This window comes from Necator americanus, chromosome III (assembly GCF_031761385.1).
Source record: "Necator americanus strain Aroian chromosome III, whole genome shotgun sequence".
NCBI lineage: Eukaryota > Metazoa > Nematoda > Chromadorea > Rhabditida > Ancylostomatidae > Necator > Necator americanus.
The window spans coordinates 17201111-17222150 of NC_087373.1; the positions used below are offsets into that span (position 1 = coordinate 17201111).

General features: G+C 43.4%; 6 protein-coding genes across 9 annotated transcripts; 4 read left to right on the forward strand and 2 right to left on the reverse strand.

The window, feature by feature from the left end:
* Positions 1–511: 511 nt before the first annotated feature.
* Positions 512–3577, forward strand: RB195_009864 (uncharacterized protein; the record flags this gene model as incomplete). 2 transcript variants are annotated; one of them, XM_064190612.1, is made up of 5 exons in its annotated part: positions 512–601; positions 2105–2245; positions 2554–3100; positions 3154–3365; positions 3416–3577. In XM_064190612.1, 5 exons carry the CDS (start codon positions 512–514, stop codon positions 3575–3577), a joined length of 1152 nt encoding a protein of 383 aa, XP_064048195.1. The 2 variants fall into 2 exon arrangements, with proteins under 2 accessions (XP_064048195.1, XP_013303459.1); XM_013448005.2 differs by lacking the exon at positions 512–601.
* Positions 3578–5120: 1543 nt separating this feature from the next.
* Positions 5121–9178, reverse strand: RB195_009865 (uncharacterized protein; the record flags this gene model as incomplete). Its single annotated transcript, XM_064190613.1, has 5 exons — positions 5121–5207; positions 5512–5623; positions 7413–7537; positions 7909–8055; positions 9068–9178. 5 exons carry the CDS (start codon positions 9176–9178, stop codon positions 5121–5123), a joined length of 582 nt encoding a protein of 193 aa, XP_064048196.1.
* Positions 9179–9420: 242 nt separating this feature from the next.
* Positions 9421–10407, forward strand: RB195_009866 (uncharacterized protein; the record flags this gene model as incomplete). Its single annotated transcript, XM_064190614.1, has 1 exon — positions 9421–10407. The coding sequence occupies one exon, from the start codon at positions 9421–9423 to the stop codon at positions 10405–10407; it is 987 nt and encodes a 328-aa protein (XP_064048197.1).
* Positions 10408–10722: 315 nt separating this feature from the next.
* On the forward strand, positions 10723–11244 carry RB195_009867 (uncharacterized protein; the record flags this gene model as incomplete). Its single annotated transcript, XM_064190615.1, has 1 exon — positions 10723–11244. One exon carries the CDS (start codon positions 10723–10725, stop codon positions 11242–11244), a length of 522 nt encoding a protein of 173 aa, XP_064048198.1.
* Positions 11245–11652: 408 nt separating this feature from the next.
* On the forward strand, positions 11653–12354 carry RB195_009868 (uncharacterized protein; the record flags this gene model as incomplete). Its single annotated transcript, XM_064190616.1, has 1 exon — positions 11653–12354. One exon carries the CDS (start codon positions 11653–11655, stop codon positions 12352–12354), a length of 702 nt encoding a protein of 233 aa, XP_064048199.1.
* Positions 12355–13716: 1362 nt separating this feature from the next.
* Positions 13717–19489, reverse strand: RB195_009869 (uncharacterized protein; the record flags this gene model as incomplete). Of its 3 annotated transcripts, XM_064190617.1 has the most annotated exons (8): positions 13717–13731; positions 13823–13975; positions 14036–14097; positions 14157–14243; positions 14314–14402; positions 14460–14591; positions 19335–19392; positions 19447–19489. In XM_064190617.1, 8 exons carry the CDS (start codon positions 19487–19489, stop codon positions 13717–13719), a joined length of 639 nt encoding a protein of 212 aa, XP_064048200.1. The 3 variants fall into 3 exon arrangements, with proteins under 3 accessions (XP_064048200.1, XP_064048202.1, XP_064048201.1); XM_064190618.1 differs by lacking the exon at positions 13717–13731 and having other exon boundaries at positions 13811–13975; XM_064190619.1 differs by lacking the exons at positions 13717–13731; positions 14036–14097 and having other exon boundaries at positions 13811–13938.
* Between the last annotated feature and the right edge of the window lie 1551 nt (positions 19490–21040).

The window sequence follows — 21040 nt, forward strand, 5'->3', positions numbered from 1 at the left end:
CTTTCATCACAGAAGGCAGTAACTTGCAAATCTGCTTGTCCGCTATCAGACCTGTTCTGACCCACTGATAGAAGAAATGGCAGGACCACCTCGGTGGCGCTGCTCTACTGGACAAGTCTGCTGCTTGAACAGCTATCTAGATTGCGCAGACCCGGAATATAATAATAAATTGACACAATGATGATCCTACGTAGAAGTGGATGTGTGGATATACTGGTTTTTTACCCGTAGAAAACAACATCTCGCCTCGCCTTCGAAAGTAGCCACGGAAACTGTTTTTACTTCCTCCGTCATATTACAACGAGACCAACAGATTGTTTTGTTCAACATGCTTTGATCCGCATTCTATCGAATCCATTTTGAGAGAGGTTGTGTCTAGCCGGAAGGGTAACCGCTAAACTGAGGCGACAGTGAAAGCTCCGAGGACATCAGAGGACGGAAGTTCACCAGGATACGAAGGAGGGATGTGAGGGAAAGACAGATAGAGCGAGATGGGTGCACCGCAGCGAAGATGTGGGCAATTGTGCCAAGCATTAATATCGACATCATTAACACCGACCAATTCATTCACGCATGTGGAAAAGATATAGAAACCATAAAGGTGAGTTGAAAAAGAGTCAGATATCAAATGTCAATTCAACTTCGAGAACGTGCTCTCCCACTATCAAATGTCTCCAAAAATGACGGAGAGTTACTATATCACCACGTAAGAAACAGATAATGTCGTCACAAAAAGTGTCTTACAGGTGCTTTTTTCGCAGCGCGTAACTCCGCACTCCCCAAGAGAAGGTGAACTCACGCAGTTTACATCGCAGCTGGTTTCTCGCTGATCCGTGTCCGTGATAGAAATGTCGCGATAGTAATCGAGTCGAGTAACTGACCTTTCACCTGTGAGGTTCGAAGAATTTCAGGCACTTTTTGAGAAGCCGGTATTTCCTTGCAATCTGGAGCCAGGTTTTGCGAGTTTGTAAAGCATGTTAACAACCGCCTAAGGGATATTTTTAATTCGTACGATTCTAATCGCCTGAGTATTTTGTTATTTCCTTTTTGTTAACGCTGCATCCATACTTTTATAGAAAACAAGGACAAGTAGGAAGTAGCTAGGATTTCCACGAGAAAAACGGAAAACAAGGATCATATTGAGAATAATTAGCTAGTTGCAGCTAATATGACAATTGGCACCGTTAAATCGAAGACGTTCATGTTCGCGTTTAAAAAAAAGCTCTAGGATGAAAACAGAACTGATAACAAACAATGGAAAATTAGTGCAAAAGCGAACTTAAGTAGTTCAAACAATCTTTCGCTTGCTCTCAGGGAGGAAATGCGCATCGGAGCTCATCCATCCTTCCCTCAGTTTCTATCAGTTGCGTCATACACCACATCCCAAAAACTGCCACTAGAAATCCCAGTAATTCTTCTTCGCCGTTGAGTTCTCGAAAACTTCAAACACTGATGTCAATGCCTGTGAGGCTCAATGTTGATCCTATTCTTTTTTTTACTGTTTTAAAGATTTTAATTCTGTTTGCTAGTATTACTAGCTTTGGAGTACTGTTGCTACTAACTTTTCAACTCGTGTATTCTTTCATTGTTAGGTGTCGTGACGTGCAAAGCGTTTTGGTGAATGCACTTCATGCTGACCATTACTTTTTGGTAGTGCAGTGAAAAATCTGAGGCGCACAGAAGCATTTTTTATCGTAGAAAGTAAACGTCGAGTGAATGACATCACAAACCACAAGTGAGGACCAGCTCACTCTCAAGATTTCCCATATCAGGCTAGAGGTTGGTGAGATATCAGGGACTAACGCTAGCAGTAGTTGACATGGTAAATGGGTGAAATATTGCAACATGAGGAGAAGTTCTTCGTGCTTCGGCCCGTTCTCGCACAATTTCAGTTTTTCGCGCGCGCACCAACCAGCCTCGCTCTGCATTGTCTCTCATCACAAGGGAAAATAGTGCGATTCGATTCTCCGAGGAATCTCATATAAAAGAGCTCCCATTGTCTAATAAAACATTATACCACCGTCTTTTTCTCGTTAGGATTTGTCATATCCTTACGGTCTTTACCCTCTAATTTATGTGCACTTATCGATTAGAGAATTTCCAGATGTCAGCAAGCGGCGCCACTTCTGGCGCTTTGCTCTTTTCGGGAGCTACATTGCTCGTTTCTTTGGTAGCAGCAGCGGCCATATATTCTCAAGTCAATTCGATATGGAGCGAGCTGGATGCTGAAATGAACAATTTCAAGGTTTAGCTGACATTTCTATTATTTTATTCGTTCTCGTGATTTAAAAACCACTAAATCTACGACTGAAGTTACCGCTTAAATTAATTTTTTTGTTTGACAAATATGACTGAGAGAGCTGTTGCCTTCCAACGTTTGTCTGCTGGGGATCCGTTCTATAAGATAGGACCTAATTGATTTTTATGTGATTTTAATCACCCCTCCACAGAAGGAACTTGTGAGATCCAATTTTTGTTTGTTGAACCGCAAGCTTCAGGACAATTTTTTTTAAGGAATCATCTTTCGATAAGTGAAGAAATGCTTCCATTCAGGTGCTCACTGATGATCTTTGGAAGGATATGATTGGCCTCGGAGCTGGCACCCCGTCAAACCGCTTAAGACGTCAGTCTTATGGTGGTTACGCAGCAAGTGGAGCACAGCCTCCAGCTCCTACACCGCTTTCAAGCTCCGTAAACGCATATGGAGGAGGTGCGCCGCAGAACTCGGATTACGCTGGAAGTAGCAATACTCCCCTTAGCAATCCATCTTCAAACTTTGGATTCCCAACCGGCCCAGGTAGTTTCGTTCCTGGTGGGAACGCACGATGTGTTTGCACTATGGAAAGCAGCTGCCCACCTGGAGCTCCGGGTGCAACAGGTGAACCGGGTCCTGACGGACTCGACGGTCTTGATGGCATCCCTGGATTTGATGGTCTCGATGCAGAAGATATTTCAAATGAGGCGCCTCAAGGATGTTTCACATGTCCGCAAGGTTTGCCTGGACCGCAAGGACCCTCAGGCCCTCCTGGAATTCGCGGCATGAGGGGAGCAAAGGGCCAGTCTGGAAGACCCGGAAAGGATGGTAATCCTGGGATGCCTGGTATGTAGACTTTTAACGTTGTGGAAACAGATTAGTATCACAAAATTTTAAAGGAGAAATGGGACCCCCTGGACCTCCCGGGGAAGATGGACATCCAGGGAAACCAGGAGACAAAGGTGATGACGCAGAGAAACCCGTGGGACGACCTGGTCTCAGAGGGCCTCCTGGAGATCAAGGACCGGAAGGACCTGAGGGCACGCCAGGAAGAGACGCCTATCCTGGACCCCAGGGTCCGATAGGAGAGCCAGGAGTTCCAGGATATCAAGTAAGCCTTCCATGTAATGTGTAATGCAGTCAAAAACTGTTGAAGTTTAGGGAGCAGCTGGTCCAGATGGAGAGGAGGGGCCGCCAGGACCTCAAGGAGACGTTGGCAAAGACGCAGAATATTGCAAATGTCCTGATCGCGAAGCACACAGACCATTGCAAAGCCCTCCGCACGGAAGCGGCTATGGAAGGAAGAAATATCGCAAACACTGATCTATACCAAGAAAATAAAAAAACAGTTTCCTCACTTCCTTCTTCAACTGACAGAATGTAAATTATGCGTAATTTCGAGTAGTTTCAAGAAGAAAAGTAGAGCGCGATGAAAAGAAAGTGCCTCAACTTTGACATGCTTTCAGATTCACAAGGAATCGTCCTAGTTGTTAACTAGCCGATAGCAGAGATTCTTACAAAAAGGAGCCCTGAGTAGGAATGTTTCTTTTTGATAATCTTTGAAAGATGCTGCCGTTCACCAAATGCCGAATTACGACACAATTACCCGCTCTCACTTACTGAGAATTTCTATTCATTAATGCAATGTGTGCTTAATATACGGGGAATAAGGAATCAACCTATTATCACATGGTGTTTTGTAAAAAATTCGCGACTTTACTACTTTATTCTTTACAGTAGCATCAAGTAACTCGAGCTCACGCTTAAGTTCACTGGACCACCTAATTTCAAAAATAAAACGCAATTTCCAACATTTTACGTTATGACAGTCGTTATGACAAGATGTGAAGTTTATGCAAAGTTTTTCAGTGATTTTAAGAACATCTCTGTTGGCCCAAGGAAGTCATCAACTGGCTCTCCAAAGCATACTCAAAATCCCACACATTAAAGCTTATGAATCAGACAGTAACTATCTCTATTCATCGTGACTGGACAAAACTGTGTCGAGACACCACAGTTTTGCTGTCGATTGTCAACTTTATTTTGTTGTTGCTTCCTCACTTATAGAAAAAAAAACAATTTCAACCCTCTGAAAACGGTGCATTCAAAAGCGATTTAAGCAAAGCTCAGCTAGGTGTCCTATAGTAGGCAGAGCTGGGTGTAATTAGTGATTCTGATGTGCAGATACAGAAGCGCCTCCTACCAGTGTTTTTTTTTTCACCAACCAAATCAATGGGAATGCAAAAGAAAGAAAAAATCTAGCTTCAGCAAGAACGCAAGTCCTGGAAAAGTCCAGAAAATATAATCTGCCGAGCCAATTTAATTCAAACTAAAAATTTCACTCGTACAGAATCAATCCATTTCCGCATCTTAAGAAACCTAAAGTCCCGCTTGAACTGCTCGTCCACCTCGGGCGTCCTCAGATCGCTCTCACCACCCCAATCCAGAACCTCCATCTTGAACCAAGTGGCCTCTTGCAACTTGAAGAACCTTCATAACACGTTGCACACGGCGATCTGCTGGTGTCCTCTTAATGAAGTCGATGAATCCGCCCGCAGCCACTTTCGACGGCGGTGTCAGATGTATGCTTTCTTCGTGTTATCCACCGCCATATTCATTTCTGCGTAAAGTTCTTCATTGTGACATACCCTGGGTCAAAATTAGCCACACAGCGGTTTCGAACCCTCAACCATGTGGCTGCGACGGACCGTTAACCAACTGCGCCACATCACCCCTTAAATGCAAGGTAACACCTTTAAATTTAAAAATGGTTTTTTATTATCAACGTATGTAGTATAGATTTTGTACGTATATAGACAGAAACGCCGTAAAAATAAAACTGTGGTTGTTTTATAGTATGAGAGAATCAATCAGTTCTTTGTTTTGTCATCATATTCACTCCGACCTGGTCCGCAGATGCAGATGCACTTGATTTTTTCGTCCGAATAGCTTCCTGAATGTTGCAACAACTTTTCTCTTCTCTTCAAGATTTTTTAAAAGAGTACCGAGCTTAAAAGAATTGTAGGAATGAAAAATAAAATGAATTGAAGAACTTTAGTAACATTTACTGTCGTTTGTGCTTCAATATCGAACACATGCATACATACTAGCCACAGAGATACAAAAATCACTTCAGTTTTTTTTTTAATTCTTTCATTCACGTCTGGTTTCAGCAAGGACAGGAGGCTAAGGAATTAAAATCGGAAGGTGTATCCCAGCTGGATCCCTCCTATTCCTAGTTAATTACAAAGTTTTACCTCGTTGTCCGAGCGATACATAACGGTTGGTTCCTGCGCCTGTGCGTTTTTTGTGGGCACTGTGTAATTGAAGTAAGCAGGGAGTATGAAGCTCGTGAGACAGTAATAGTAGCTAAAACAAAACAAAGGTTCTCGTATGTTGTTTATAGAATGATATTACGTGGTAAAAATAATTTTGATCAATCGCATCTATTGGAAGCAAATATATGAAAACGAGTGTAAGAATTACTTAAAAAACTGTCACAGATGACAGTTTTGACATTACTGTGTGGCATATGACATTTTTCTCTACTGGTAAAGGTATTATTAATGTTGCACGGTAAAAACGGAACGTTCAAAATCGCCCTTTTCACATCCGCTTCTTTGTTTGAGTTGAAGAAATGAGCAGCTGAGTCTCACGCTGCTCTTATGGAAGATTCAGACGATCAAGCCGTATCGCATTTCAACTGTCCTTTTTGGTTTCAACGATTTAAAAGTGGTGACTTTGACGTCAATGTCAAAGAACGTTTCGGCCAGCCGAGAAAATATGAAGGAAATGAATGGCAAGCATTATGCGATGTAAACTCTGTGCAACCGCTGAAAGACTTTGTATGCGAACTGGAAGTCGCTGAATGAAGTTTGTTTCCAAACGTTTGCATGCACTGGGAAAGATCCGAAAGGAAGGAAAATGCCTGCCACAAGAATAGACCTGGGAAGCTTTTCGAACCGATTGAACATCGCTGCTTCGTTGCTCCCAAAATAGAAAAATAAGTTCTCTCTGGCGTGTTTTATTTGGCTGTGAAACATGGACCTGCTATGGCAGTCCAAGCGCAAAAAGTTAAGGGTAAATCCAGGGCAAGCATCAACATCGCAGCCAAAAAGGAACATCCTCAGTCTCAGACTACCGCTCTACATTTGCTGGCATCAGCAACTAGTGGTGTACTACAAGCTTCTAAAACCTTCAACTTCAAACTTCAACTACAAACGTAAGCCGAAGAAACAGAACGATTTGCTGCGAAAAAAGACCAACAACAGCGAGTAGCAGCGCAAAGTGGTGCTGCTGCTTGATAACGCTCGGCGGCAAGTTGCAAAAACTGTCAGGGAAACACCGTTGTAGATCGTATGGGAATCCCTTCCATCGCACTTAGCGAACATAACGCCTTCCGATTATCACTCACTGATAACGATAACTAACTGGTACACGATTTCGAAATGCTGAAAAGTGCGCAAATAGGTCGATGAACGAATCGATTTGAAATCGTTTCATCGGGACGGTATTGCCAAATTATCAATAATATGGGGAAAGTTATAGATGACTGGAAATAACTTGCACCAATGTTTCACAATAAATGCGTTTTGCACAGGCCAACACACCTTCATAAAACCATAACGATTACTAATTGCAGTCAAACGCGTTGACGCGTCCCAAGCGGGTTGACGCAGCAGAAACTTAGATATTAAATGCGTCTTTTTAGCGGAACAATGGTCAGAATTAAGCTTGCTATCTAATTGTAACTAGAAATGTCACAGTGGTCAAAATTAAAGGCATCACCCCACGAATCTGAGGTGGTGCAGATTTTAGGTGGAGTATTCGTATACGGGATGGGAGACTGTGGAGAGGGGGGTGATTCGGTTCATTTCTTCCTAGTTACCATAAAAAACGGCCCGGAAGATGCGGCGCCGCACAAGGCTGGCGCGCTCCAGTCGAACTCCCTGTACAAAATAGTGCGCCAAAACGCCTGAAGCCGTATCTTCCGGGCCGTTTTTTACGGCAATTAGGAAGAAATGGACGGAATCACCCCCCTCTCCATAGTTTCCCATCCCGTATACGAATACTACACCTGAAATCCGTACCACCTCAGATTCGTGGGGTGATGCCTTTAAGCTTACTAACTAATGTTAAATAGAAGTGCCTCACTGACAAGATTATGAACAATCCAGCCAGAATAACGTCACGAAGTACCGTGGTATCCTCCTGGCTTGCTGCTGTACGACCTTTTACATTTATCCTTCGATTTCTAAGCCACACGGCGAAGCTGCTGTCTACCTGAAAAGCGGTTCCAGAGCAAAAACAGGTACTGAGGGAATTAATAATATTTCCAGTTAGGAAACTACAAGGAAAAATGTGAATGTTCATCTTTTGGGTATCACGAAAATCAATGTACATATGTTGCACGGTGAATAGTGGAAGTGGTTGTTTTTTTTTTATAAATACGCTCTAAGGAGGTAAAGCAGGTTTAACCCAATAGGTAACTAATACTCAGTCCATGCCCAGAGTTTCGCCAATCGTACTTAGATGCATATAGTCGTGTCAGTACGACATGAAGCACGGACATTTGCGCAAGCGGCTGCACTCGAAGCGGAGCGGTGGAGCGTAGCGGTTATGATCGCGTAAGGACCCTCACTGCCGCCACTCACCTCTGCAGTTCGCCATGGTCCCACCTCGATTCCAACCGCTGTCTCGACCGCACCGCTTCCGAGCGCGGTCACTTGCGTAATGGTCCGTGCTTCATGTCGTTTTGACCCAACTATAGGTATTCGTTCAGTTTTCCAAACTTTCTTCCTCTAAATTTCCTGTCACCAATACACTGCTAGTTGTTTGAGTGTTAGTTCTTGAGAAGAAACTTGTTAGTTTTAATGAAAAAAAAATAACAATCATGCTATATAATAACAAGATTAGTCAGTCACGTGTGCGTATGTCCGTGGTGTGTGTGTGCGTGCAATTCCAAAAAGGGGTGCGACCGGTACACCGCCGCCGAATTGGTGCGCCGGCGTTGTAGAGTGGTAAGAAGAGAGCGATGGGTCCCAGGGCGCTGGATTGGTGCACCGATGCCATAAGGCTACAAAATGGGGTGCGGCCGGCCCAGCGGCGTCGGATTGATGGTCAATAACTTCGTCCGCATGTCGCGAAAGGTAGATGGTGTTACAATCGTTTCATAACCAGTGCCACTGCCCATGTTGCGTTTCACCTCCGCGATTCCGTTACCTACTTCTTGCACGTTTGCCTCAGGTTGGTAACATGCCTTCTTCAAAAAGTAGAAACACGAACGAGACCGGCTGCTTAAATAGTACCCAACAGTTCACGTGGAACGATATCTTTACCAGTACGATGATGCTGTTCACCGTTAAAACATCGTCTGTGATGACTGTTGTGGGAAAACACAAAAAAAAAGAAAACCCATACTTCGAGTAATATTTTCAAATTGTGTCTGTATTCTTTTTGTACCAAAATCGAAACTGAAGTTTGAATATTGGCCAAATGTGGAAATGACGCGTTTTGAAAGAAAACCATGGAATCTTTAGCCCCTATTTGTTATAAGAAAGAGGAAGAAAGCGTTGTTTGAATAACACAAATTTGATTTTACAGAAAATGCCACTGCTATTAATTTTCATTGATCAGTGAAAGCGAGTGAAGGGAACACCACAGAAAGCCTGAAGTCCGGCATTAGCAGGACGTTCAGACTGGTAATAAAATGATGAAAAACTGATCACTTTAACTATTCTACACATAATTGCACTGTCCATGTGAACCTTGCTTTTTTGATGTGGTTTTTGTAGACCCTCCACAACGGTTTACCGCCTCATAGTGGCGTGGAGGTGACACTGGGCGTCGAACTGCGATGCACAGCGGAGGTTCGTCCTCCGGCAGGGTCTCCCAAGCTGAGAAGGAGTTCGACACATCCGACATTCCGACTTCTCGGAATCGGAAGCCTAGCTAAGAGTAAACCACTGCTAAGATTCACCACCGTCTTGGCAAAATGTCGCAAGGTGGTTCCCTGATCCATATAGGTTGGGCGACGACCTGTGGTGAAAGCTAAGCTCGCCGTGGCATGGCTGCTTAGTTTGGGGAAAAGTCTCTTTGCCACTCCAGCATATTCACTGCCTCAGTACCCTGCACACTGGGCCCTGCCGTCTCAGACGTCGGACGGTATGGCGACCGGTGAGAGGCGATCAAATCTCAGGTTGCTCAGGACGTCATTGATTCTGGACCAAGGCGACACACGCACGACTCGCCATGGAGACTGTCTCAGACTGTGTACTTACAACGCGAGAACAGTTTCCACAGACGACGACCTGCATGCCTTTCTCGGAGCTGCAGAGCGTATCAAATTTCACGTGATTGCTCTGCAGGAGACCAAGTGCAGAAGGAGCGACGTACGACAGATGAATGACGGTACACTCGTCATTCGTGGAGAGAAGGTTCCGTCGCGAAATGTAGGCGGTGTTGGTTTCGTTGTGCACCCATCTGTCGTCCATCTCGTCGATCCTCACGAGATCCTGTCACCTCGTCTGGCCACTCTTCGCCTCCGCCCTCTGCGCCAAAAATCCATCAGTATCATCAACTGCTATTCACCAACATCAGCAGCTGATGATTCCGAATTGGACGCGTTTTACGAGGAGCTGGAGGAAGTAGTCCACAACGAGAAGTCCTTTTACAAATTCGTTGTTGGAGACTTGAACGCAAAACTAGGAAAGGCCACAGAAGAGGAATACAGGATTGGAAGATTTGGACTAGGGGACCGGAATGAAAATGGCAATCGTCTCGTCGGGCTGTTGTCCGCCGCTCGCCTCTTTCATGGGAACTCTCTTTTCATGAAAAAAGATCATCGTCGGTGGACATGGGAATCGCCCAATGGCGCGACTCGTGCGGAGATCGACCACATACTCACCAACCGGAGGTGGTGTCTACTTGACGTCTCAGTAGTACCATCCTTTTGTAGTGGTTCTGATCACCGTCTCCTTCGTGCGAAAATACGACTTAGCCACACGATGGAAAAGAACATCTGCTATCGGCTACGAAGGAGAAAAGAAGTCATCTACGACGATTGCGTACTCGAGGACTCCCTGTCCCAAGGTGACTGGCACATCGAGGAGGACCCAAACGTGGACTACGAGATGCTGCTCAGAGGATTATGAGCCTGTGCTGAACGTGCCTCGAAGTCGCGCACGACAAACTTGGATCGAATTTCGAAGACCACCAAGGAATTGTTAGGAAGAAGAAGGGCTTTGAGGCTTGATCCGAATGCATCGCACATTGAGCGGTTAGTAGCAAACACTAGCTGCAGAAAAGCGTTGCAGGAGGATCTTTTGAAGTACAGGCAGAAGAAGATTCTAGAAGCAGCACAAAGAAGAACGAGTCTAAAGAAGTGCCGCAGGGATCTCCGCGAATATAATATTCCGCTAGCAACCTTGCTGAGCGAAGACGGGACTCGCACGTCTTCTCGTCGTGAGATGGAAATCATTACGGAGAGGTTCTACTCGAACCTTTTCCGTTCATCAACTCCTGTGTCAAGCCCAATCATCCCCACTGGCGAAGCCCCACCACGGATTCTCCCTTCGGAAGTACGAGTCGCTATCAAGAGCATGAAACCTGGCACAGCCCCCGGACCTGATTTTATATCAGCAGACTTTCTTCGGGCTGGTGGCCATCCGCTTCATGTAATCTTGGCAGCGCACATGACATCCTATCTTCAGAAAGAAAGGATCCCAGACCAGTGGAAGACCTCGCGAACCGTTCTTATCCATAAGAAAGGTGACCGAGAGGACCTTCGGAACTACCGTCCGATATGCTTGCTGAGTGTGTTATACAAAGTATTCACCAAGATCATCCTCACACGCATATCTAGGACGCTGGATGAAGCCCAGCCTCAAGAACAAGCTGGATTCCGCCAAGGGTTCAGCTGCTTGGATCACATCCAGACCGTGTCGAGGGTCATAGAGGTTTGCCGGGAATACCGCCTGCCCTTGTTCTAACCTTCGTCGACTATGAGAAAGCCTTTGACAGCGTAGAAACGAATGCAATACTGTCAGCGCTGGTCGATCAAGGTGTGGACGCGTCGTATGTGAGGACATTAGCCAATTGCTACGAACGATGCACGACTAGGATACAGCTTTTCCACCGGCCTCTCACCATATCAATTGGAAAGGGGGTACGACAAGGCGATACTATGTCGCCGAAGCTGTTCACGGTTGCATTGCAATGAATAATGAAATCACTTTCCTGGGAAGAAGGGGCATACGTGTTGATGGAAGATTTCTTTCGAACCTTCGTTTCGCGGACGACATCGTTCTCTTTTCGAGCAGTACCAATGAAGCAGAAACGAATTGAACGAAGCAGGGAAGAGAATAGGACTACGAATAAACAGAAAGAAGACACAGTTCATGAAGAACGCGCACTGCGAGGACGGAGGAGTACAACTTGAAGGCTCCCAAATCGTGGAAACTCCGTCATACGTATACCTCGGACGTTCTATGAACATGGAAAACGACTTGAAGGAAGAACTGAATAGAAGAATGAGAGCAGCATGGGCAGCATTCGCAGCCGTCAGGGAAGCTACGGACCAACTGACGGACCATGATCTTCGTGCCCATCTGTTCGACTCGACAGTCCTTCCAGCGCTCTGTTACGCAGCGGAGACGTGGGCAGACACCGCGGCCACGTCTAGGAAGCTACTTACTACCCACAGAGCCCTTGAGAGATGTCTCCTGAAGTTTAACCGGCGCACACAACACCTTGCCGGTCTTCGTAGCTCCGACTTAAGAGGAATGTCCCGTCTTCGCGACCCAGCGGAATATGTATCGAAAGCAAAACATAGATGGGCCGGTCACATCATGAGAAGAATCGACGATAGATGGACTAAAAGAACGCTAGAGTGGATCCCAAGGGACGCTAAACGCCCCAGAGGGAGACCGCCAACGAGATGGAGTGACGTGTTCGCTGCACGGATGGACCAGCTGAGAGCTCAGCTGGATACGGCTCAAGGACCTCGTCAACGTCACTCACGAAGCTTGAGAACATCTTGGATGACAATGGCGAGGGAACGAAACGAGTGGAAGAGATGCTGGGGCCCGCACGTCGAGTGAAGACGGGCCATCTAAGTAAGTAAGTAAGTAAGTTTTGTAGACTACGTTAAAAACATCCTACAGTTCATGAAAGACTCTAACAAAGGAAATCTTGCAGAATGCTGCTTTCAAATTAAAGTTTGAGAAACAAGACACATCCACCTGTAGCTTACCTAGAACTACATGTCTCGAATTTATAATAAAGATTATTATATTACTAATTCCAAATGGAAGGGTGTAGTGCAGTGTGTAAGAAGTTCCGCTGTGACTGCACGATCGAGCGATGGTTCGAACTGTCTTAGTGCCCAATTTTTCGATCCCTACGGGGTCTATAAATCGTTACCACGCTTCTCTAAGAGGACAAAAACACTGACGTGACACACCGGCTACTCCGCAATTCATTGTAAGGTTGCACACACGTTCATAAACCTCGAAAGTTTTTGAATTGAAGTGAACACGAAGGCGCATCTCAAGCGGATGTTTAGCGCAAGACACTTTATCCACTTCATCCTTTAATTTCAAATGGGTCCTTTAGCAAATGCAACGTTATGTATTCACACTTTTTACATTTCACAATGAGCAGCGCATTACTTGACATGAAAACAGATACTTGCATTACTTTGTTTCGTTCCAGAATTCCAAGATCAATTCTCTTGTTGATCAACTGCGCTGTTTTCCAACTTCTTTTTCGTACCTTTTTACCAGTCAGTTTATTTTGTGCAGTACCGTTAAGCGTTAGGTTACACCTCTGAGATACGCCAACGCCTTCGAAATGAATCCAGGATCTCTTGAAATTCACGAGTGCGCACGCGGCCTACACAATGACTTGCGTGGTGAGCTAATGCATTCAGTCAGCATTTCCATACTCAAAAATAATCTGGTACAAACAAATTAACTTTGCAAAGATGAAGTATTTAGTTCGCAAGTCGCGACCTTGAACTATCTGTGACCTCTTAGCCTCATTGCTCCCGTCCTAAAATAGATATCAGAAGAAAACACTAGGGAGTAGAATCTTGATGAATTTATTTATAGAAATTCACATCCTTTTCCTTCTTCCTCTCTGACGGATTTATTGTAAATATTCGAATATTACTTCAAAAAAATTCGACAACCTAGAATGAGGTATAATGCAAGCGAGAAGCTTGTGTATCGCCATAGGTCTAACGAAAAGCGAAGAGAAGGTGGATAACCGACCCTCTACCATGTGAAGTTCAACTTTACGTAGAGCGGAAATCCAAGAGATGCTCAAAGTGTTTTGAATAGATGCACAATCTCTGGCTTCCTCAGCTCAAACAACTGGAATGCAGATTGCGATTAGACGACAATCAGACAGAGGTAGAGGCTACCGAGCGCACAGTGAGATCGTATCAAGTAAGGCATGACTCAATCAGGAACGAGCTTAAAGGGAAAATATGAATGTCAAATATCATGCAAAATGTTTCTTCTTCAGAAAATGAGTTTGACAACTATCTTTGTCTTAGATACTCACACCAGATATGAAAACTGGACAGTGCTGCATGTTGGTGCCGAATAAGGCGATATATCTGGGGCTTGATTTGGTAAAATTAATTGCCAATTGTGTCTTTTCAAACACATCGCCCGTATCTGCAGTCGTTGACAAAACTATGAACTGCACCTCGTTCTGAAAACAGGTGAAGTATATAGTTAATTCCGCGGTGTGTTAAAAACCATTGTTAGTTACCCTCGTGATTCTTACGTAGAAGTGACCGGTTATCATTGTGAACTTTTCAGCAGCCGAAAATACTTTGAAAAGCGAGTTCCAAAAAGTTACGATGCTCGTACAGAATCGAATTTCAACATACCCTGTGCTCCTTGAGTGTATCCAGTCACAGAATAAGGGAATTTGGTTATTGCTAATGGTATGGCTCCCTTCGCATCATCGTCAGAATCTGTTTCGAAAAACGGTCATCACTGAACTTTCTTGTATCAACTATAGCTAAGTAGTTGTCTAATTGTCACTTTTTGATAGTACAAACGAATTCTTCATCATAAGTGGTGGTGGTATCCTCACAGCATCTGCCCAATGTTCCATAAAAGAAACCACAATTCTGCAGAGCAAAGAAGTATTTCTTTCGAGTTAACAGCGAAGAGAAAAGCGCACTAACGTGTGGTTCAAGCCATAGCAGAGCGCAGCATTGAAGCTGACCCGAAATTTGCTCGGACGATAGGCGTACACTCTGTGCCGTGCCGATGGCAGTACATCGTAGTCTTCACTTATCTGGTTCGCCGGAAGAAATCTGAGCATAAAGTCTTGACGGATTGCTGCGCCTGTGGAGCAGTTGCAGTTATTGTAATAACAGATTTTAAAAAATAAGAAAATTTTCAAAAATCCATCACAAAAGACTGCGTTACTCATTCAAACGTTACTAATTGTGGAAAGGTTTGAACTTTTTTTTGAAGAGAATCATCCTCGAACTTAAAAATAATTGCAGAAAGTTGCATGAGAATCTTCTGCTTAGTGGTTTTTCTCTACTTTCAGACTGTTCAGAGCCCCCTCGACATTTTGATAGTTGTTTCCGTTTCCGGTAAGAGCTCCCATGTGGCTGCACGGTCGCCAAACGTGTCATTCCTACGCAGCCGATAAATTGGTACTAGTAATTTTGTCTGTCAAGAAAAAACACTGATTCAATACGCAACCGCGAGTCACTCTATAGGTTCAACACGCGTTCCAAAAACCCCAGCGAGTAGTAAGCCAGAGGCTTTATTACCACTTTCAGTAATGAGTAATGAATGCTGAAAGGTTTCGAATTTTCAGCGGGAAGATTGAACCTCTAACATTACCAAAAGATCGATAATACGCTGTCTTCAAGTAACAATAATTAGTAATTTCATATCTGCGCTAGAAATTTACGAAAGGTGCTTCTTAACTCATATTTTGACTCATCAGCACAGGCACTGCAGGTGCACCAATTACCAGAATGATACCAGGTTGATATTACCAGGTTGAATAAAACGAAGTTGAGAGATATCTGTTGAGAGCTATCCGCGGCTACACGTATGTAAAGGTGTCCATTCTCGGAACCTGTTTTTTTCCATTCAGGTGCTCCTTTTAAACAGTTTCTTAGACATCCAGGTTGGGGGTATCTCGAACGGTGCGTACAAAATGATAACATAGTAACGAAAACATCTTGGTTCATTTTCTTTCTTTACAACCATTTCAAAAGAAGAAAACTGTGATTAAAAACATGTTCCGAACGGCAAAAACCGTTTGTAGTGACCCAAGGAGAGAAAGGAATCGTTAACTTTGGCTCGCAAAATTGATGTTTCTAATTGTTATGAAATCCAAATGTCAGAAACAAGACGATACCGAACACGGCAAAAAGACGCGGATTCGCGTCTTTTCGTCTTTTTTCATACCTCGCTTCAATTTGATCTTTATTATAAGATCTGTACATCAATCGATTCGTTAGCGCGAGCTCTACCGAATAGATGTAATTAGGACTTTCAAGACCTATCAGGAAAACAGTTTTTGGAAAAATTACTTGCGGATACACATTAACAAGGCTGAGTCCGAGATAATTGCGTCCCGAGGACATATGATTTTTAACATGAATATATTTTGAAAAGTGAAATGATAGTTACATATTCGTAATCTACACACTGCTGTGAACAATTTGATATCTCTTACAACTAGAATTCCATGACTCTGAAGATTTTGTAAATTTGACTACAGTGACATGTTTGTACTCCAAGAACGATCGACATTATCAGCTTAAAAATTACTATTAATAATAATTAATAATAAATTATTTTCTTACAAATTCTGCAATAAAACTATTTGTTGCATTGTAACCTTCTTTTCAGATTTTCTAGCTCAACTGGATTTTCTGTTTCTTGCAGCTAAATTTACAACTTCGGTATTTTGCATTTTCTATTTTGATTTTTGGCGGTTCGTAAATCGCTAACAAATTAGGTTTGCCGTCTGTCGGCGCAACACAATAGAGAACACTCTTAGTCCCATGAATTTTTCTGATTTCTTCTTTAATATGTCTCAGCTGTGGTCAGTTTTGAACCTGCAAAGATATAAAACCTTTTGTAGGTTTTCAGAGATAGCTTATTTTTTGCGATTTATTGGAAGTTTTTTCAGATATCAAGCGCATACGTTTTTTCAGGAGGAGGAGATCTGTTGAATGGTGTCGAATTCAAAAAATTCTGCATCTTCCAAATTTTCATCACAAACTACTTCAGCCTCTATGAAAGACTGTTGTCATCCAGGCACGCCGACCCACCAGATACCTTATGACACAAATCGAGCTACGGCTGTGTTACCGCTTTGATTACTACATTTGAAAAGAATAGAATAACTACAGAGGAGAATGTTCTTTTTACGAAACGAAATTTTTCGATTTGTAAAAATCACGGACTCAGTCTTGTGAATGTGTACCCGCAGGTAATTTTCTCAAAAACTGTTTCTTTGATAGGCTTTGAAAGTGCTATTTACATTTATTCGATAGAGCTCGAGCTAGCGAATCTATTGATGTACAGATCTTATAATATTGATCAAATTGAGGCGAGTTATGGAAAAAAAAACACGAAACGCGGATTCTGTCGAAGAATTAGCGATCCTGCTGTATGTGGCTGATCATAAGGGCATTTATAAAAGATAAAGCGCACGGGGTTGATCAATCGTTATGGGGATGCGCCTGCGCGTTCAACTAAGAATGGCCTGAGGAAGCCGAACACAGCAGCCGATATTTTGCTTGATTGATTGCTGCGCAATCGCTCTTTGAGAGAAAGTGTCTAGATGGTAAGCTCGTTGTTCAAAGCTGCGGGAAGTAGAATTTTCGTTTACGATTATATTCGTATTTTTCAGAATAAGCGGAAAATTTAACAGCGAACTTGTTATAGAAAAATCCTTGTTGAACGTGAATATCGCCCAAAATGTCCAGCGAAACTTTCGAGAACGCAACGCAAAAGTCAGGGTGAGATAACGTAAGAATGGCAACTAATACTATCTTCATCTCGGTGGTGACACCATTCTCACAAAACAAAACAAAATGGAGCGAATGCTCTCTGATCTTGATGAAATATATGGAAAGAGAGGTCTTAGCTAAATCCGGGGAAGACAGTATCCATAAAAGGGATATATTTACGAATACGGATGAGTTCAAGTGTCATCCACTCTCTACAGAATGGATATGCTCAAGTTATTTGCATCCGGACTGAAAACCGAAGGAAATGAACGACATGAACCCAGAACATTAGCAACGAACTGCATAGAGATCAACTATATGGTGAAGAATACCAAAACACTGTGCTCTGCGCTCTTTTCTTCAACACCATCGTCCTCCTTGCGTTAGCGAACGCTCAAAGATCTCAACGATTGGGAAGAGGGAAAAAACGTGAATAGCACAATCGATGTATCAACAAAGGGTAACGCCAGAAACATCTTTTTTTTCAGGAATGAAACAGAGTGTTCGGAGTTCTATCGAACAATTAGTACGCATCTGCCAGGAAAATACAATGAAATAGCCAACCACTTAAGGCCTTTTGCGATAACGGTGGGAAAAGAGCGATGAGCGATTGCTCATCGTGAGATAAAAACACTCAGATTTCTTCACAAAGTCTTTTTCCAGAAAAAATGCAATGTTACTCATGCATCTCTGAGAAAGGAAAGCAATTCTCACATTTAAAGAAGAAAAATGAAGGTTACTGATAGAGAAACTTCAGGGCAGGGATGGCGCAGTTGATAAGAGGTCCCGCTGTGACTGCACGAGAGATCGTTGCTCCGAAACTGGTTCCAATCAAGCCTTTCATCCCTTCGGGGTCAATAAATTGGTACTCGATTGTCTGGGAGGACAGAAACACTGATTTCACACTTTAGTTAGCCTCCTCAAGTCATTGCAAGGCTGCACGCGCTTTCGTAAACCTTAAACAATTCTCAATGGGAGTGGACGCATCCCAAGCGGATTGATTAATGCCAGGCACTTTATCCTTTATCCTGGTGAGGACTGAAGACCAGCAAGAGAACAGGTCATCTAAGGTCTGTTCTACGTGCAATTCTACGTTATAAAACAGAACTTTTTAAATCCTAATATTGGGTTGAGCAAATATGAATACGCGTTTCTTCAAGAAAAAAAAATTATTGTAAAAGCAACAGTTGAACAGCTCATTCCGAAAGATATTCAATACAATTATCACACTCAATAATTCGCCATCTCCAAAGAATGGATACCACTCTCAAAGAATTCAGCCTCACTGAGTCGCAAAAGTTGGTCGCTCAAAGTCGAAAATCGACGACTCTTCGAAACTTCTCGATCTTCAGAGAATGCTGCATCGATAGGAACAATCATTAGGCAGAAGGCGCGATCAGGAGTGTAAACGGGATGAGGTAAAACTCCCCAGTCTAGTTCCTCGATGGTTGTGCGTTCTCCTTAAAGGATTTTGTCGATTTCGTACCCACTCCGTGACGACGCAGCTGCTAGTCCACACAGGTCAGTTTTCTGGTCACATCCAACGCTCGACGAAAACTCTCGCCTCATTTGACATGGATCCGACATGATGGCGTCCTTGTCTACGGCTTGAGGACGGGCCCATGCTTTCCATCGATGACGCCTTCAAACCCAGCTTGAATGTTGAAACTATCTCCAGTATTGGTTCTAGGATATAACGTTGACTCTGAGATCATTGTAAGGTGCTGATGAGACTCAGTGGGTATCATTTTTGCGTTTAAGTTATGCATTTCATTCTCTGTTCTAATTATTTCTAAGGTACATTTGATATCGCCTGCCGAACAAGCTATTCGATCAAACGACGACTCTTAGTCGGGCTAATTTTGGCTAATTTTGTAGGAACGCAGTCCATAGCATTACTTTTGTATTTAGCTCATTCGCTAGAAGAATGTGTTTGAGCGATGTGAGATCTCCCAAGCTGTTAAAGTGGTTCTGCTGTATTTTTAACTCACGAATAAACTCGGAAGAGAACTGTCAGAACGCGACTTGCATTGACATTTAAGAAGGAATGACAAATGAATTTCTTACGTTTCACTGAAGTCCTTGTCAAACATAAACACATCGTCCCTGCGCATTAAGGTGTACACTGCAAACACCTTTTTAATACTGGCAACGAAAAAATTCCTGAGAAGCATTTAACCTTGAGTCACTTGGAAAACAAACAGTAGTTCCAGACAGCGCATTTCAGGAATGAAATACACTGAATCAACACATCATTTTCTCACCAGGTATCATATGAGGCTAATAATAACGGTTTTGTAAACAGCCAAATATGCTATGATAGAAGGTTTAGTCTGTGTGTTTCTGACTCTGTGTATCACAAAACTTTAAGCATTGAAACGGGTTCAAAATGCTCTTTAAGCTTTTGTCACCACAAGCTCAACATGGTTGTATTGTCGTAGCAGCTCCAGAGAGCAGTAAGTTGGGTGGAACGGGTTCCACGACATAAGATAGGCGTACCTCCACAAGGAGCATTGAGAAAGATGTACTTGAAGGCGTATGTCGTAGTACTGGTGCCAGAAAGCACTGAGGCGGATCTCAGGGAATAGGATAAGCGTGTCAAGAAACTTTGATTAGTGAGTACACCAGTACTTTAAAGAATGTTCAGAAACCTTCAAAAATTCAGCCAGTTCTTTTTGAACATACATTGGTTAAATGTGCTAACAACTTTCTTAAGAACCTTGATACTAGTTCTTTCAGTAGTTTTCTTTTGTCGGCGACCTATCAGAATTTTCGCAATAAGTTTTCTTTTCTTGAAACACTTGCAAATTCTTGCAATAATACTTGGATAAGCATTGTAATGGAGGACAACTGTTTTCCTTATCGTAGCCGAAGAAACGGATTTGATGTTCATCTCTTGTGCATCTAGGATAACTTTTTGCTTCTTACCCATGTCTTGTGGCCGCCTATACGAGTCTGACTGCTACCTGCAAGTGCTGGCTCTGTTTATACTAAACGCAACCAGGGATTTTTGTGTACGCATTGGGAACGTATGAGCTATATAGCATGCGTAGCTATATCGCGAAGATTCTCATATATTGCGAAAAGGTGCTGCCGTCCTACAAAGGCAAAGCCCACAACTTTTAATGTCATATAGTCTGTAGGGGGGATGGGATTTTTAGCAACAACTATCCGTTTCATCACGCTGGAGTCCTGTACTTCGTTGAACTCCAACAAACCGCCCTGTCTATACTTCTGGGATATCGCCATGTCGACTTGTGTGAATGGACAGGCCTCATCGTCATCTCCGCATTTAAGAGTAATCATTGTCAGACACGTGGAAGGCAAGTGCACCATCCACCGACAGAGGCTACAGGAAATCGTATTTGCCCCTCTGTACACGATACTGAAGAGACCAATAGATCGCCTCGTTCAACGAGTTCTGAGGAGTTCGTCGGGTCCAAGCTGGGAAAAGTCACCTAGCCGAAAACGGAATTTCTCGACTGAGGTTTTGAAAGAGGACTTGAGAACACTTGGGCAATTTAGGAAAGACGAAAGGTTTCGCAGGATATAGACTGCCCGCGAAGACTAGATTGATTGCTTGCAAACTCTCGCAGAAGATCCACTCTATATACTTTTCGCGCCCTTGATTCGATTTTATATACGGTGCCAAAACGGCGTAGAAACTGAATATGATCACAGGCAGACTTAACCATGCAGCAAGTATTCCAAAAAGAGCCGAATTTTACATTACACAAAGCAAAATACTAGCACAGCGCCTAGCACGAGAACAT